This window comes from Manis pentadactyla, chromosome 11, assembly GCF_030020395.1.
Source record: "Manis pentadactyla isolate mManPen7 chromosome 11, mManPen7.hap1, whole genome shotgun sequence".
Taxonomy (NCBI): Eukaryota; Metazoa; Chordata; class Mammalia; order Pholidota; family Manidae; genus Manis; species Manis pentadactyla.
In genome coordinates, this window is record NC_080029.1 from 36,184,833 (window position 1) to 36,200,707 (window position 15,875).

The window sequence follows — 15,875 nt, forward strand, 5'->3', positions numbered from 1 at the left end:
CGTCTCCCCTTCCCATCCCTCTCTCCCCAGAGGGAAGGCACTCACTTGCCAGGTTTATCCAGAAGCCCCCCAGCGGGGCACTGACAGCACATGAGGATGTACTCCTGCAGGGCCTGCTGGTGAAACATCCAGTGGCTCATGCTGAGGGCAGGGTCACCTGTGGGAAGACACAGCACCAGCGAGGGCCTCAGCCGGGCAGAAGTCCAGCTAGGCATCAATGACTTCTTTGTGTTTTATTACCCAGTGGGAACAGTCAAGGTTTCAGTCTATTCTTCTTGGACTAATTTGGAAAATTACATTCTTGAGACACTTGATATCTTCACCCAAGTCCCACAGCATGTCCCTTCTCCTGAACTCTAACATGAGCCACAGAACAGCAGTTCAGAGTGGCACTTTTGCTTTACTTGAATTGTATGTACCCCATTAACTTGGATAGACATCCTAAATCACATCTCTGCAGGCATAGACTGGCTGTTTAGCTCAACTCTTCGGACTGACCTGTTATTGCTCCTAATTTGGCCCCTAACTCCCTACTCTGGGCTTAAGACATTTCCTCTAGCACACCTCTGAAACTTTAACGACTCTAATCAGCTAGGAGAACTCTTAACAGGGGTAATCATATCAGTGTCTTCCACTTTCCTAAGCTTGAATTTAATCTGTCTCCAAAGGGAAGTCTCCAACTTTTGGCTAAAAACTTCTCCCAAGAAGCATTACTAGTAACTGTCCTTCTGCATTATATACTATGACTGCCCAACAGAAAGGGACAATTCCAGTAATAATACTAAAGTACTGACTGGAACTGGGGTTTTCACTCTGAAGTTCAATTAGTATGGTCAGAGATTCTGTGGGCCACACGGTTATCAAGCAGGAAGAAGGGACAAATTGCCAACAGATAGATGTGCACAGAAATAGGAACTGATTTTTTAAAAATACACATGCAAGATGTGAATTAACTCCTTGGTCAATTTTGATACCTGGGCTACAAAGACAGCAATCTGGAAATGGCAATTGGGAGCTAATTTTTCTTTTTTCCAGTCTCTTATTGTTTCTATGCATTTTTTATACAATTAATATAACTTTGTATCTTACATTTTTTATTTTACACTCTAAGTAGGCATAAACTTTCTGTTCTCCTACATAATCTTCATAACCAGCATTCTGAATAGCCATTTAGAGTATTTCATTCAGTGGACACACAAGGTAACTGAATCATTATAGGCACTGAGCCAAAAGTCTCATATACATGAGTATATAATCTTTTCTGATAAAAATTATCAAAGTGTACAGCAAGTTCAGTATATAAAGAGAATATGTAAGCAAATACTTAATTGCGGAATATTTATATATATAGAAAGCTATAGAAAATAATCACTTTTAAATCTCTTAAATGAGAGATGGAGGAATAGATGGGGGTGGTTTCCCTCTCCTGAGCTGAGCACTAGATCGGGTGCAGTGGTCGGCTAGCATCTGGGGGCTCTGTACAAAAACCACTCATCTTCAAACCCAAGTCACACTTGGGCTCACACTTGAAGAGGCACACGGAACTGAGCCCGACGGAAGGAGGAGCAGGTCTCCCCTCTCAGGCTCAGGCTGAAACACATGCTTACTGAAGCACTCACAGGATTTTAATTACTTTTCTCTTTCTTCTCTCCCCACCTGTGAGCACAGGTGACTGTAGAAGATACATACAGATATGATGGGACTTCACCCTATCTTCTTATTTCCAGGGTTGTTTCCAGTTCCTTGCAATTATTAAAAATGTGCAATCAACATCTTTGTAAATCTTCCCTCTGTTTAGGAGTATTTATTCAGATTCACAGGAATGGAATTATTGTTAAAGGAAAATAAACATTTTTAAGGATTTTAATAGGCATCGATAAACTGCTTTAAGAATATATAGCTGCCAACAAAATTTAAGATTTTCTTGTACTATCTACTTTAAAAACAATTCTAAGCAATTAGAATGTTAAAAAGACTGTGCCCATTCATTTTGATTTGCATGCCTTTGATTACTAATTAGGGTGAAATTTTCCAGTAACTTTTGTTTACAGGTTGTATTCCTTTTGAGAGCATCTGTCCTTTTTGTCTTCTGAGACCCGAGTTAATTTTATTAATCTAGATTTTTATTATATTTACCCTTTCTATCATATGCTACACTTATCTTCCCCTTTTTGCTCTTTTATTTTGGTTATATGGATTTTTAGAAATATATGTATATGTAATTTACCCATATGCATAACCACACTATTGGTTTTTTCTTTGTAATTTCTTCTTTAAAGAAGCATATTTAATGGGCACAGGGCTTTTGGTGGTATGAAGAAAATTCTAAAATTGATTATGATGATGGTTGCACAACTTTGTGACTACACTAAAAGCCACTGACTTGTAAACTTTAAATGGGTGAGTTATATGGCATGTGAATTATATCCCAAGAAAGCAATTATATTTAAAAGCATATTTATGCAACTTTAGGATAACTGCATCTGTACAACATATGCCTTTATTCATATTCTATAAGAAATAAAAGATTTATTACAAGGTAAGTGCTATTCTATCACTAAAATAGGAATCTGAAAATAAAATGCTGTATTTATTATTAAATAGATTCAGAGTTGTTTCAGTTACCGCCTACGTTATTGAAATCTAAAAGCTCAAAGTTCATAAACTCAACAAGGAACTCCCAGAGATCCTGAATCTGCACACCAGCACACATAATGGTAGTGAGACGAAGGGAGACATGGTTACAAGGTGATACTACGCACTGGAATCGTGCATATAAAGCCTTTTAAATCCTTTATACCTCTCCCTGAAACTACAGATCCCTATTATAATGTTATTTGGCATTTCAAAGACTCTGTTTGTCTGAGAAATCAAAAGTTTTCCAAACAGTAACTGACAGGTACAGCCACATGTAACTCAGTTCCACAGGCAGACACATACATATGTCTATAGACCTGCGGTACGTCCCAAAAAGCATACAAACAAATAGTAACTGTCAATCCAAACAGCAGCTCAGGGCCTGCTGCTTTCCTATTGCTCCAGCAAGACCAAGTAACCCATCAATTTAGACAGCACTTGATACATTTAACATATTAATAACAATTCATTCTTCTACTCAAATACTGTCTTCTACACAGTAAGACAGCCAGCCCCACAGAACTACTGGCAGCCACCTGCCGAGTCAGGGGCCAGCCTGGGTTCGTGTGCTGTGATGTGTCAGTCCTTCATTGTTGATTTAATTAGTTATACGATCACCTTTAAAAGATCTATTTGTTCACTTACTAAAACAAAAGTAGTAAATACATGGTAAAAAATAAGAAAGCACAGTATAGTACAGAAGGATATGAAGTTCAGAAAGTAAGTTTCCCTCCGTGTCCTGCCCCCCCCTCCCAAAGGTGCCCACTGCTTAAGGGGTTTTTGTGTTCACTTCCAGGACAAGCTGTGTGGATGCCAGCCAATGTGCATACAGACGGCTCTAGGCCTGGTATTTTACACTTTATGAGGTGACCTGGAGAGTTTTCCATATCAGTCCATCATATGTAGCTACTGGATGGGGCAATCGTAATTTATTTAACTGTTAACCTTTTGATGGACAGTTGGGTTGTGTGCTATTAAAACTCCACTTCAACACATATCCTTTGCTAAAACCTCTGCAAGGTAAATTCCTGACAGTGCACTTGCTGGGTTCAGATAATTTAAACATGTCTCCAAACTACCTTCCAAAAAATGATGCACCAATTTACACCCCCACCAACAGTACAAAAGTGCCTATTTTCCCACAGTCTCCCCAACATCAAGTTTTCTAACCTCTGCTGATCTGATAATAAAAATGAAGAGTGTCCCACTTTGTTTTATTTGCACTTCTTTAACTGTCATCTTTTCGTTTGATGAATGGCACTTGTGGTTACAAGCAGTGCTCCGATACCTCTATAGGTGGCAATCAGTATTATAAAGCAATCCCTTACCTTTGCTGTAGTTGGCTACCGCATCTGTAAAATGGGGATAACAAGAGTACCTATTGCATAGAGTTGTCTGAAGATCAAATGGGAAAATACATGTGAAATACTCAGTTCAGTGCCTGGCCTACAGTGAGCACTGGGTAAGTTTTCCCTGACAGTAGTAGTAGCTACTGTAGTAGAAGTAATAATAATAGTTCTTCCATCTGTTCGGAATCTGTGTTTTCAATTGCCTTGTTCATTTGTTTCTTACTGATTTGTATGGCTTTCTTAAATTAAAGAAATTAGCTAGTCATCATTTGTCACGGGTATTTCTCCCACCTTGCTACTTGTTTTGTTTAGAGAGGTCGTTTTCTTTTGTAAAATAACTTTCATTGGTTTTCTTTATGCAGGGAATACATACTAATTGTAATAAAATTAGATAATATAAATAAAAAAGAAAGAAAACAAATATTACCTGTCACTTCAAAACCCAAATAACTTTTACTAATTTTTTGGAGTTAACACTTCACTAAAAATGGAATTATATACATACTGCTTTGAAACCTATGATCACAGTATTCTGTCAATATCTCCCTACATCGCATCTCCTTTTGACTCTCAACAGCAGTACTTTGTTCACCACTCAAAGCACTTCCCTTCTTCCCAGACCCCTACCTTTCTGAGAAGTGGGTGACCCAACATGGGTCTTCTCTGAGGCAGTGAAAACAGCTGGCAGCCCCGAATTCAGAGACAACCTTTCCCACAGGCAGAGCCTGGGGGTGACTAGTCCTCCAGAGCTGTGCTACAGTCAACATGGTGTCACCTAGAGCTCCCTTGAGAACTCTGGTAAACAGTGCTCCTGTCGCAGTGCTCTCTGGACTGTCCTGGCAACTGCAGAATGACTGCATGTCACCTCTGCCAGGGACAGGTCTGTGAAAGGATGACGGTGTGCCCAGGGGCCCAACCCCACCAGCTCCAAATAAAGAGATCACTAGGCCCAGGTTCTCTCTGTTCTGAAGGCATTGGATTCTCGGGGAATCCCAACTTCCCTACCACAGCGGCCCAGCCGGAGACCACGCGGGCTGCGGAGGCAGGAGGGTGGTATGTCTTCCCGCCCCGAGACCGACAGAGCTTCTCTTTACTCCAGTTCAGTATCAAAAGTGGCTACAACTCGAATGAAATTAAGAAACTAAAGAAAGGGGCTCGAAAAGAACAGCCAAACAAGAAAAAATTCATGAGTAAGGAGTGGGGGTTGGGGGGCAGTAGAAAAGAATTTCATCTTCTACACTTGACAACTAATTACCCAACCACTAAGTCCAAAGAAAAGCTTCCCTCTGGGCCGAGGGCTCTCACTCCAAGGACAGATCGGCACCCACAGGGCATCCCTGACCTCCTTTCCCTCCGGTTTCCTCAGAGATGCCCCACTTTCTCATAAAATAAATGAGAAAAGTGTTTCCGGACTCAGCAGGTGGCCTGAGATTTCAAGAGACAGCAAGGAAAGGTTCCCAGCAGTTCTGCTGACTGACTGACTGCTTTGGTTTTGATGCCCACATGAGGCCCCACAGGAACGGACACAGGCCTCTCCACTCCGCTGATGCAGGTGGAACAAACTTGCATCTAGGAATCTTCAATGGATTTAAAATGCACCACTTCTAATGGCAGTAACGGCACAGCCACCCAGATGAGGTGGGTCTTTTTTCCATGGGTTCTGGTTCTCTGGCCCTTTATGCCATTGGCTTTTCTGTCATTGTTGCGACCATATGCACAGCCTGGGCTTTCAGTTCTGACGTAACCAATGTGGAGCTCTGCACTGGGAAGTGGGGCTTCACAGGCAGCAAAGGTGGTGGTCAGGCAGACAGGCATCGCCTCCTTCTGGCCACGGCCAGTTTGAAGAAGCAATGTCCGCTGAGCAATCAGACTAAATCCTAGTCCACACATGTATGCCCTAAGGCAGGAAGTTCCATGGGAGGCACTCAAAATCCAGGAAAGGCAGCTTATTTTGACCCCTCTAGAAAGTGCTCTTGCTCCTGACTGATTAGCAGCCAGGGGAAATCACCAGGCCTGCCAACAGCCGCCCACTCACCTTGAGCATGCAGTGCACGGTGGAGCAGGGGCAGGAGCCCCGCCTGCCAGAAGGAGTAGCAGCCATCCACCAGCTTGTTGCAGCGGCCCTGAAATCCACCTTCAAACCGCATCTGCCGGCTTGTCACCCATTGCTGAGAATGAGAAAGGGAGAGGCAGTCACAGGCTAAAAGAGACGCAAAATCCAGCAAGACGAGATCACCAGAGGCCAATCTGGGGAGGGAGGGTTCCCATCTCTTGACTCCTTGGCGCTGAGATGTGGTGTTTGGCTTCTCCCTTCCTTCCCCTTCCACTGCCACAGACTAGAGTGGGGCTCTGAGGCCAGCCCTTTCCAGGCAACCAGCACAGACCTCTGCTCAGTGCCTAAGGGACAAGCAACCAACCACCTTTTCCTGGGTGCCAGATAGGTTCTAGTCAGAGAGAAGAAAGAGGCCATGCTGGCTGGTAAGGAGACCTGTAAACATCTCTTTGTAAACAAGACTTAACTAAGAAATTTAAGAGTTTCACCAGTGGCTTGTTCCTAGTCAATTTCCCTGCTCAGGGAAGTTTATTAAAAGCACATAAATGGAATTTTGTGCTACATCTCATCAGATGATCTCAAACTGTTCCTGACTTTTACTTGGCACCTGGGGAAATTCATCCCAGGTTTCTTAGCAAGTCACTTGCAGGACTGGAAGCAGAAGCCATTAGTCTCGATTACCACGATGGCTCTGTCTGGACGAGCCTCTCTGCTTCTCCAGAGGAAGCTGGTTGGCTGGTTTGAACCTATAAAATGGCTCTTGATGTTACTCCATGGTCACATATGATGCTACCATTCCTCGCTTATCTCCAAGTTTCTAAACACGCTCTACTACTAAGATCAAGATAGTCATGGGTTTGGCTTCTAGGAATGAGCAGACCCAAGTGGCTGAGCAGATAATGACACTTCCATCTCCCTCCCAGCCCTCCAAGGCAGTTCCAGGCACAGCCATGGACTTAGCTGCCTTACCAAACTGAAAGGTACAGAGTAGGGTATGTCCCCTGTACCTAAATTATTACTAGACTGAGTTTCTGAAGGGAGCAATTAAAGACTTTGATTGAAAGGGAAGTCCAGCCGTTCTTTAACAGTTGTAAAGATTAGATTATATCCCTGTTCAAGGCAACATTCAGCCACAGAGAGTCACAATACCAAATTCTTAGAAGACAGACATAAAAACTGCACTGCAAATCCAGGCACTAATACTCCCCAGCTGGTCTGAAATGAACCAGGGCTTTAGGGATGATGCCATTTAATGCAAATAGGCTACACACTGCTCAAGAAAAGGGGAACAGGCACTAGAGTGGGGAGTTCCTTCTTCATTTTTACTTATCCTACAGTTAAGTGTTTTTAAGCAAGACTAATTTTTTCCAGTGCGTAAGAACCCATGGTGTATTTTGCTTCACTTGGTTATATAAATTCAAAAAATCCTTCAGCTATGTATGGGCCCCAGTCCTCCCAAAACAAATGGAAGGGAGGGAATGGTTTGGGTAAGAATACCAGCATTTATTGAGCATCTACTATGTGCCAGGCTGTTTATATAGGTACTCTCCTCGAACCTTCAAAGAACTGTTATCTCTACCTTACAGAAGAAAAAAATATTGAAGTTAAACAGATTAGGATAATTTTCCCAAGGTCACATGGCTAGGAAGTAGTACAGACAGGGTTCAAATCTAGAATACTGTCATTGTAACTGAGGCATTCAGTAATTGTATTACTTACTTCTGCCTGGGAGATGGGAAGTTTATGTTTCATGCCTTGTTGGTGATCAGATTTTAAAATGTCTGATAAACCCTAAGTTCAGTGCACAAAGTTGGCCATTTTGCATAAAGCTTCAAGGCTTTAAGAACCTTCAAGAAAAGCATGCTTCCTAAAGCTGAGGACAAAATGCTGCCTGTCATATTATCTATAGAGTATAACAGAAACTCTTCGGGAAGCTCATGGTGGGCCCCAACAGTTCCTTTGGGAGTCCGACATCCGAACTAGGGGAGAGGAGATGAATGCCAGTTGCAGCTGGTCAGAGAGTAAATGCTTCCCAAAAGATACCTCCTTGGTGGTGTGGCTGTACGTGTGCTTGTGCCCTAGACCTCCAGTGATAATTAAACTATAATCTAGTGACTCCCTGAAGCTGACTGCTTCCAGAGTTCACTCTGAATTGTTCAGGAGCTTGGGAGTCCACCTGCTCAATGCAACTACCCAGCTCTGCTCAGCTCTTTTCAGTGTAGTCACTAAGGTTCACAGAGTACAGTAAAGCTTGTCTTCAAAATGCCTCAAAACTCTTCTCATAACTTTTTCTCTTAGGAAATTCTTTCTAAGACACATAATAACCTCTAAATTTTAAGAGACTGAAGCTACATTTTTTCTTGGAAGTATGAAGAAAGCACTCTGGCTCATACCGGATGTCTGAGGGACCCAAGAAGACACTGGAATTGGCCTAACACACTATGTAGAAAGTTCCAAGCAGGAAGATGAAAAGGCAGAAGGGGAGCTGAGCCTGAGAGCCGATGCTCACTCGGTCCACTTTCTCAGAACAGTGCTGGGTGCTCCAACAGCTAGACTACAGCCTCATCACAGGACCTGGTATTCATGAGCTCGTGGTAGGAACTCTGTTAGCCCTTCCCACAGCCAAACTCTCCTGAAGCCTGCAATTCTGAATAGTCACACTACCAGGGGACCAGAGGAAGATGGATCAATGGACACTTACTAATAAGCTCTTCAAGTTCAAGGAACGTTCCTTCTTGAGGATGACTAGTGCGGCCAGGCCACAGAAAGTATAGCCCCCATGGGCTTCCATCCCTGGCACCCCGCCGATTCCACCTTCCCAATTTTGACACCTAGGAGATAGAGAAAAGCAGACTGAGTGAGCGGTCAGTGCCAATCAATGAGTGGCTGGGCTGGGTGAATGGCCAAATGTAGGATCTGGATGGCAAAGAATGAGTTTGCTCAGATTAAGGCATCAGCCCTCACAACTGTGAATGGAAAGATGCTGGCTAATCAACTGTTAGAACTGCCTTCTCCTCAAAAACAAAAACAAGGAAACTCAGAAACAGACTATTTGTATAATAAACATAGTACCTCAAGTCATTACTTTTTGGAGAAAAGTTATAAAATCATATAGTATAATACACCAGAGGAAAATAAATAGAAAAATAACTGCTAGTTCTGGTTATCTTTTAGTACAAGTCTATATCTGATACTTTCCTCTTATTTCTGTATTTTCAAAAAGCTTATTTAGTGAACATAGCCTTTCAAACTATTTTAAAATATTTCTATTCAAAATAAACTGATTTTTAAAAATTATAACTTCCTACATATTGAAGTTACTCATTTATTATCATAATTACTATTATTTGGGATTAATCTATATATTAAGAGTATATTTTCTAATTATAAAAACATGCACAATCTTTGACCCAGAAATAAAGGGTCATTTCCAGGAATTCAATTACAAAATAAGCAGGAATGTATCCAAAGATAAGATTATAAGAATGTTTACTGTATTCCTACTTTAACAGTGAACTATTCTAAACAACTCAGAAGCTTAACAGTAAGGGGCTGGTTATATAAATGATGGTATATCTGTACAGAATACTACACATTTAAAATAATGCCACATAAGTCTATTGAAAGATGTTCCAAATATATTAAATGAAAAGTTATAAAATTATAATGTACTGTATGATTTTTCTGGAATTCTAGAAAGACATACACCAAAAGAGTGGTTGGTAGTAGATTACAAGTGGTTTAGAGTGTCTTCTTTTTGACCTGGAATAAACATCTTTTGTCTATGAAACAGACATTTTCTTCTGAGTATATTTTCATATAACAACACAGAACTTTATTTCCAATGGTCTCCAACTATGTACACAGAGTCACACTCCCTACAGGTGTGTCTGTCTCACAATCCCTGCTGCTGCACAGGTGCACAGGGAGGTGAGCACCTAATCCAAGAGCTGGTGGGACTTCAGATGGGAGAAAAAGGAAGCAACAATACCTCCCATCTTCCAAGTACCTCCCACTAGAGGTCCAGCATCTTGGGAACCCACAGGCCTTTTTCAGAGAGGCCGGAGGCCCAGGAAGACCACAGTGGAGGATGCAGAACCAAAAACTGGCTGCCATTCCCTGTACTGATTCTTTAGGATCCTCCATTCCCCAAATCCACAACCACCCAAACAAACACACACCAGGTTTTCTTTCCAGTGTGTTTGGCTATGTGGAGCACAGGAATAGCTGAGGTTTCAAAGGCCAGATGAGGGAAAAATACGCAAGGGACCTCTTAAATTTTTCCTTTATTCTTAATTCCTTACCTTTTAAAAAAATGCTTTAATTAAAAAAATTTCAAACAGTATAAAAGAATAAACAATGAAAAGTAAGTCTCCTGCCCACCCTGGTCCCTCTCACCAGCAGCTAACCACTGTCAGTTTCTGTTCCAGTTCTTCTCTTTCTCTCTGTACACACACACACACACACACACACACACATATGCTACTTTCCCTCTCTTTGTTTTTACATGCATGGGAGTAATTTAGTAAAATTCTTTGGCAGTGTCTTCTAGCTAAACATAAGAGACTGAACACAAGAGCCCAGTAAAATGAAAGTAAAGGAATTTAAAAAGGGACAAACCCACAAGAGAAAGGAGAATAGGAGAGGACAGAAATAAAGACAGGAGATAAAATTATGAAAGCCAGAAACAGAGATATAAGAAGTAACTGACTTCACAGAATAGAGAAACCTAAACCAACCCAGAGGGAGCACAGGGAGGGGGTAACAGAAAGCAAGGTGCTGGGCTCCCACGAAAGGCCCAGGAACTAGAGTACTTCTAAAAGTGGGGTGCACTTGAACCAAATTGATTGGCTGTAAAGTTATGTAAGAATTACATTTATTGATTCCAGCTATCCAGCAGAAATACTCAAATCCAGTAGAAGATGGGGGTTATCAGGGGATATCGGGGGTTAATCAAGGGGCTCTGAATTCCAGGATACCCAGCACAGCTGAGGACAGGAGGGAGGCACCATACTGAGCAGGGGGATTAAGTGAGAGTCTACAGTCTGAACGCAAACACCCAAAACTGCTTTCCCCGTAAGTATTTCATAAAGCTGGTTGCCAACTTCATACCCCAACCAGGAATCTGGAAGATTTTCTAGGGAAACTGATAAACCCAAGGGAAAAACTCTACTGATATACATGTCTGAGAACTCCCCTGTGGATGGCTGGATCCTAGCCTACCTGGCACACAGCGCCCCATCGGCTTCTCAGTACTTCATTCATAAATAGGAAAACCAGACATTTGAGTAAAGTCTCTAATATGAGAGAGGCCAAAACAAACTAACAAACAAAAATAAATCAGAGGAAATAATATAGGCATCACAAGTAACCTTTTAAAGTTGTATCTTTAGAAAGAATATTGTATGAAATAAAAACACTGCAAGGATAAAATATCCCTGAAACAAGAACAGGAGAGTATGTAACAAAGAAGCACTCTTTTTCATAAATTAAGATAAAATCAAGGGGGAGGGATCGGAAGATGACGGCGTGAGTAGAGCAGCGGAAATCTCCTCTCAAAACCACATATATCTATGAAAATATAACAAAGACAACCCTTCCGAATAAAGACCAGAGGACACAGGACAATATCCAGACCACATCTGCACCTGAGAGAACCCAGCACCTCGCGTAGGGGGTAAGAAACAAGCCCCGGCCCGGCGGGAGCCGAGCGCCCATCCCCGCAAATCCCGGCGGGAGAAGAGCAGGCAGAGCGGGAGGGAGACGGAGCCCAGGACTGCCGAACACCCAGCCCCAGCCATCCGGGCCAGAGTGCAGGGCGCTCGATACTAGGAAAACAGGGCAGCAAGAACAGGGAGCAGGCACCAGAGGCCGGGCGCCGGACGACATTAGAAAAGCGCGCGACCAGTTTTTTTGTTTTTTTTTTTTTGCTGTTTTGTTTTGGCAAGCGCTTTTTGGAAGTCTTAAAGGGATAGGGCCCCCAATACTAGGGAAACAGGGCAGCAAGACCAGTGAGCAGATGCCTGAGGCTGGTGCCGGAGAATAAAGAAAAACGAGCGGCCACCTTTTTTTTTAATATAAAAAAATGTTATTTTTTAATTAAAAACAATTTTTTGTGTGTGTGTGGTCCTTTTGTTTTGGTGGGTGCTTTTTGGAAGTCTTAAAGGGGCAGGGCGGGTCACTTAATCCAGAGGTAGGGAATACGGGATCTCTGGGCACCCTAACCCCTGGGCTGCAGGGAGCAGGGAGGCCCCTTACGGAGATAAATAGCCTCCCAGCCGCTCCCCCTCGAACGCGACTCCACCACTTTGGAGCAGAAGCCCGAGCCAGGCCACACCCACAGCAACAGTGGAGATTAACTCCATAGCAGCCGGGCAGGAAGCAGAAAACCTGTCTACGCGCAGGTGCCCAGCACAAGCCACTAGAGGTCGCTGTTCTCCCAGGAGAGGAGGGCCACAAACCAACAAGAAGGGAAGTTCTTCCAGCCGTCACTCGTCCCAGCTCTGAAAACTGTTCCTATCACCATGAAAAGGCAAAGCTACAGGCAGACAAAGATCACAGAGACAACACCAGAGAAGGAGACAGACCTAACCAGTCTTCCTGACAAAGAATTCGAAATAAGAATCATAAACATGCTGACAGAGATGCAGAGAAATACGCAAGAGACATGGGATGAAGTCCGGAGGGAGATCACAGATGCCAGAAAGGAGATCACAGAAATGAAACAAACTCGGGAAGGGTTTATAAGCAGAATGGATAGGATGCAAGAGGCCATTGATGGAATTGAAACCAGAGAACAGGAACGCATAGAAGCTGACATAGAGAGAGACAAAAGGATCTCCAGGAATGAAACAATATTAAGAGAACTGTGTGACCAATGCAAAAGGAACAACACCCATATTATAGGGGTTCCAGAAGAAGAAGAGAGAGGAAAAGAGATGGAAAGTATCTTAGAAGAAATAACTGCTGAAAACTTCCCCAAACTTGGGGAGGAAATAATCAAACAGACCACGGAAATACACAGAACCCCCAACAAAAAGGATCCAAGGAGGACAACACCAAGACACATAATAATTAAAATGGCAAAGATCAAGGACAAGGAAAGAGTTTTAAAGGCAGCTAGAGAGAAAAAGGTCACCTATAAAGAAAAACCCATCAGGCTAACATCAGACTTCTCGACAGAAACCCTACAGGCCAGAAGAGAATGGCATGATATATTTAATACAATGAAACAGAAGGGCCTTGAACCAAGGATACTGTATCCAGCACGACTATCATTCAAATATGACGGTGGGATTAAACAATTCCCAGACAAACAAAAGCTGAGGGAATTTGCTTTACACAAACCACCTCTACAGAACATCTTACAGGGACTGCTCTAGATGGGAGCACTCCTAGAAAGAGCACAGCACAAAACACCCAACATATGAAGAATCGAGGAGGAGGAACAAGAAGGGAGAGAAGAAAAGAATCTCCAGATAGTGTATATAACAGCTCAATAAGCGAGCTAAGTTAGGCAGTAAGATACTAAAGAGGCTAACCTTGAACCTTTGGTAACCACGAATTTAAAGCCTGCAATGGCAGTAAGTACATATCTTTCAATAGTCACCCTGAATGTTAATGGGCTGAATACACCAATCAAAAGACACAGAGTAATAGAATGGATAAAAAAGTAAGACCCATCTATATGCTGCTTACAAGAAACTCACCTCAAACCTAAAGACATGTACAGACTAAAAGTCAAGGGATGGAAAAACATATTTCAAGCAAACAACAGTGAGAAGAAAGCAGGGGTTGCAGTACTAATATCAGACAAAATAGACTTCAAAACAAAGAAAGTAACAAGAGATAAAGAAGGACACTACATAATGATAAAGGGTTCAGCCCAACAAGAGGATATAACCATTCTAAATATATATGCACCCAACACAGGAGCACCAGCATATGTGAAACAAATACTAACAGAACTAAAGAGGGAAATAGACTGCAATGCATTCATTCTAGGAGACTTCAACACACCACTCACCCCAAAGGATAGATCCACTGGGCAGAAAATAAGTAAGGACACGGAAGCACTGAACAACACAGTAGAGCAGATGGACCTAATAGACATCTATAGAACTCTACATCCAAAAGCAACAGGATATACATTCTTCTCAAGTGCACATGGAACATTCTCCAGAATAGACCACATACTAGGCCACAAAAAGAGCCTCAGAAAATTCCAAAAGATTGAAATTCTACCAACCAACTTTTCAGACCACAAAGGCATAAAACTAGAAATAAACTGTACAAAGAAAGCAAAGAGGCTCACAAACACATGGAGGCTTAACAACACGCTCCTAAATAATCAATGGATCAATGACCAAATCAAAATGGAGATCCAGCAATATATGGAAACAAATGACAACAACAACACTAAGCCCCAACTTCTGTGGGACGCAGCAAAAGCAATCTTAAGAGGAAAGTATATAGCAATTCAAGCATATTTAAAAAAGGAAGAACAATACCAAATGAATGGTCTAATGTCACAATTATCGAAATTGGAAAAAGAAGAACAAATGAGGCCTAAGGTCAGCAGAACGAGGGACATAATAAAGATCAGAGAAGAAATAAATAAAATTGAGAAGAATAAAACAATAGCAAAAATTAATGAAACCAAGAGCTGGTTCTTTGAGAAAATAAACAAAATAGATAAGCCTCTAGCCAGACTTATTAAGAAGAAAAGAGAGTCAACACAAATCAACAGTATCAGAAACGAGAAAGGAAAAATCATGATGAACCCCACAGAAATACAAAGAATTATTAGAGAATACTATGAAAACCTATATGCTAACAAGCTGGGAAACCTAGGAGAAATGGACAACTTCCAAGAAAAATACCACCTTCCAAGACTGACCCAGAAAGAAACAGAAAATCTAAACAGACCAATTACCAGCAACGAAATTGAAGTGGTAATCAAAAAACTACCAAAGAACAAAACCCCCGGGCCAGATGGATTTACCTCGGAATTTTATCAGACATACAGGGAAGACATAATACCCATTCTCCTTAAAGTTTTCCAAAAAATAGAGGAGGAGGGGATACTCCCAAACTCATTCTATGAAGCTAACATCACCTTAATACCAAAACCAGGCAAAGACCCCACCAAAAAAGAAAACTACAAACCAATGTCCCTGATGAACGTAGATTCAAAAATACTCAACAAAATATTAGCAAACCGAATTCAAAAATACATCAAAAGGATCATACACCATGACCAAGTGGGATTCATCCCAGGGACGCAAGGATGGTACAACATTCGAAAGTCCATCAACATCATCCACCACATCAACAAAAAGAAAGACAAAAACCACATGATCATCTCCATAGATGCTGAAAAAGCATTTGACAAAGTTCAACATCCATTCATGATAAAAACTCTCAGCAAAATGGGAATAGAGGGCAAGTACCTCAACATAATAAAGGCCATCTATGATAAACCCACAGCCAACATTATATTGAACAGCGAGAAGTTGAAAGCATTTCCTCTGAGATTGGGAACTAGACAGAGATGCCCACTCTCTCCACTGTTATTTAACATAGTACTGGAGGTCCTAGCCATGGCAATCAGACAAAACAAAGAAATACAAGGAATCCAGATTGGTAAAGAAGAAGTTAAACTGTCACTATTTGCAGATGACATGATACTGTACATAAAAAACACTAAAGACTCCACCCCAAAACTACTAGAACTGATATCGGAATACAGCAAAGTTGCAGGATACAAAATCAACACACAGAAATCTGTGGCTTTCCTATACACTAACAATGAACCAACAGAAAGAGAAATCAGG

The 15,875-nt window shown here is 41.8% G+C and overlaps 1 protein-coding gene across 1 annotated transcript in view; it reads right to left on the reverse strand.

Annotated features, from left to right (window-relative positions):
• The window catches only part of FNTB (farnesyltransferase, CAAX box, beta), an 84,196-nt gene that overhangs the window by 7,346 nt on the left and 60,975 nt on the right, over nucleotides 1-15,875 (reverse strand). The window contains exons 8-10 of the mRNA XM_036906043.2: nucleotides 8,741-8,870; nucleotides 6,022-6,154; nucleotides 46-157 (exon numbers count right to left, since the gene is read on the reverse strand). Coding sequence (XP_036761938.1) covers nucleotides 46-157; nucleotides 6,022-6,154; nucleotides 8,741-8,870 — 375 coding nt within the window. The remainder of the gene's footprint in view (nucleotides 1-45; nucleotides 158-6,021; nucleotides 6,155-8,740; nucleotides 8,871-15,875) is intronic.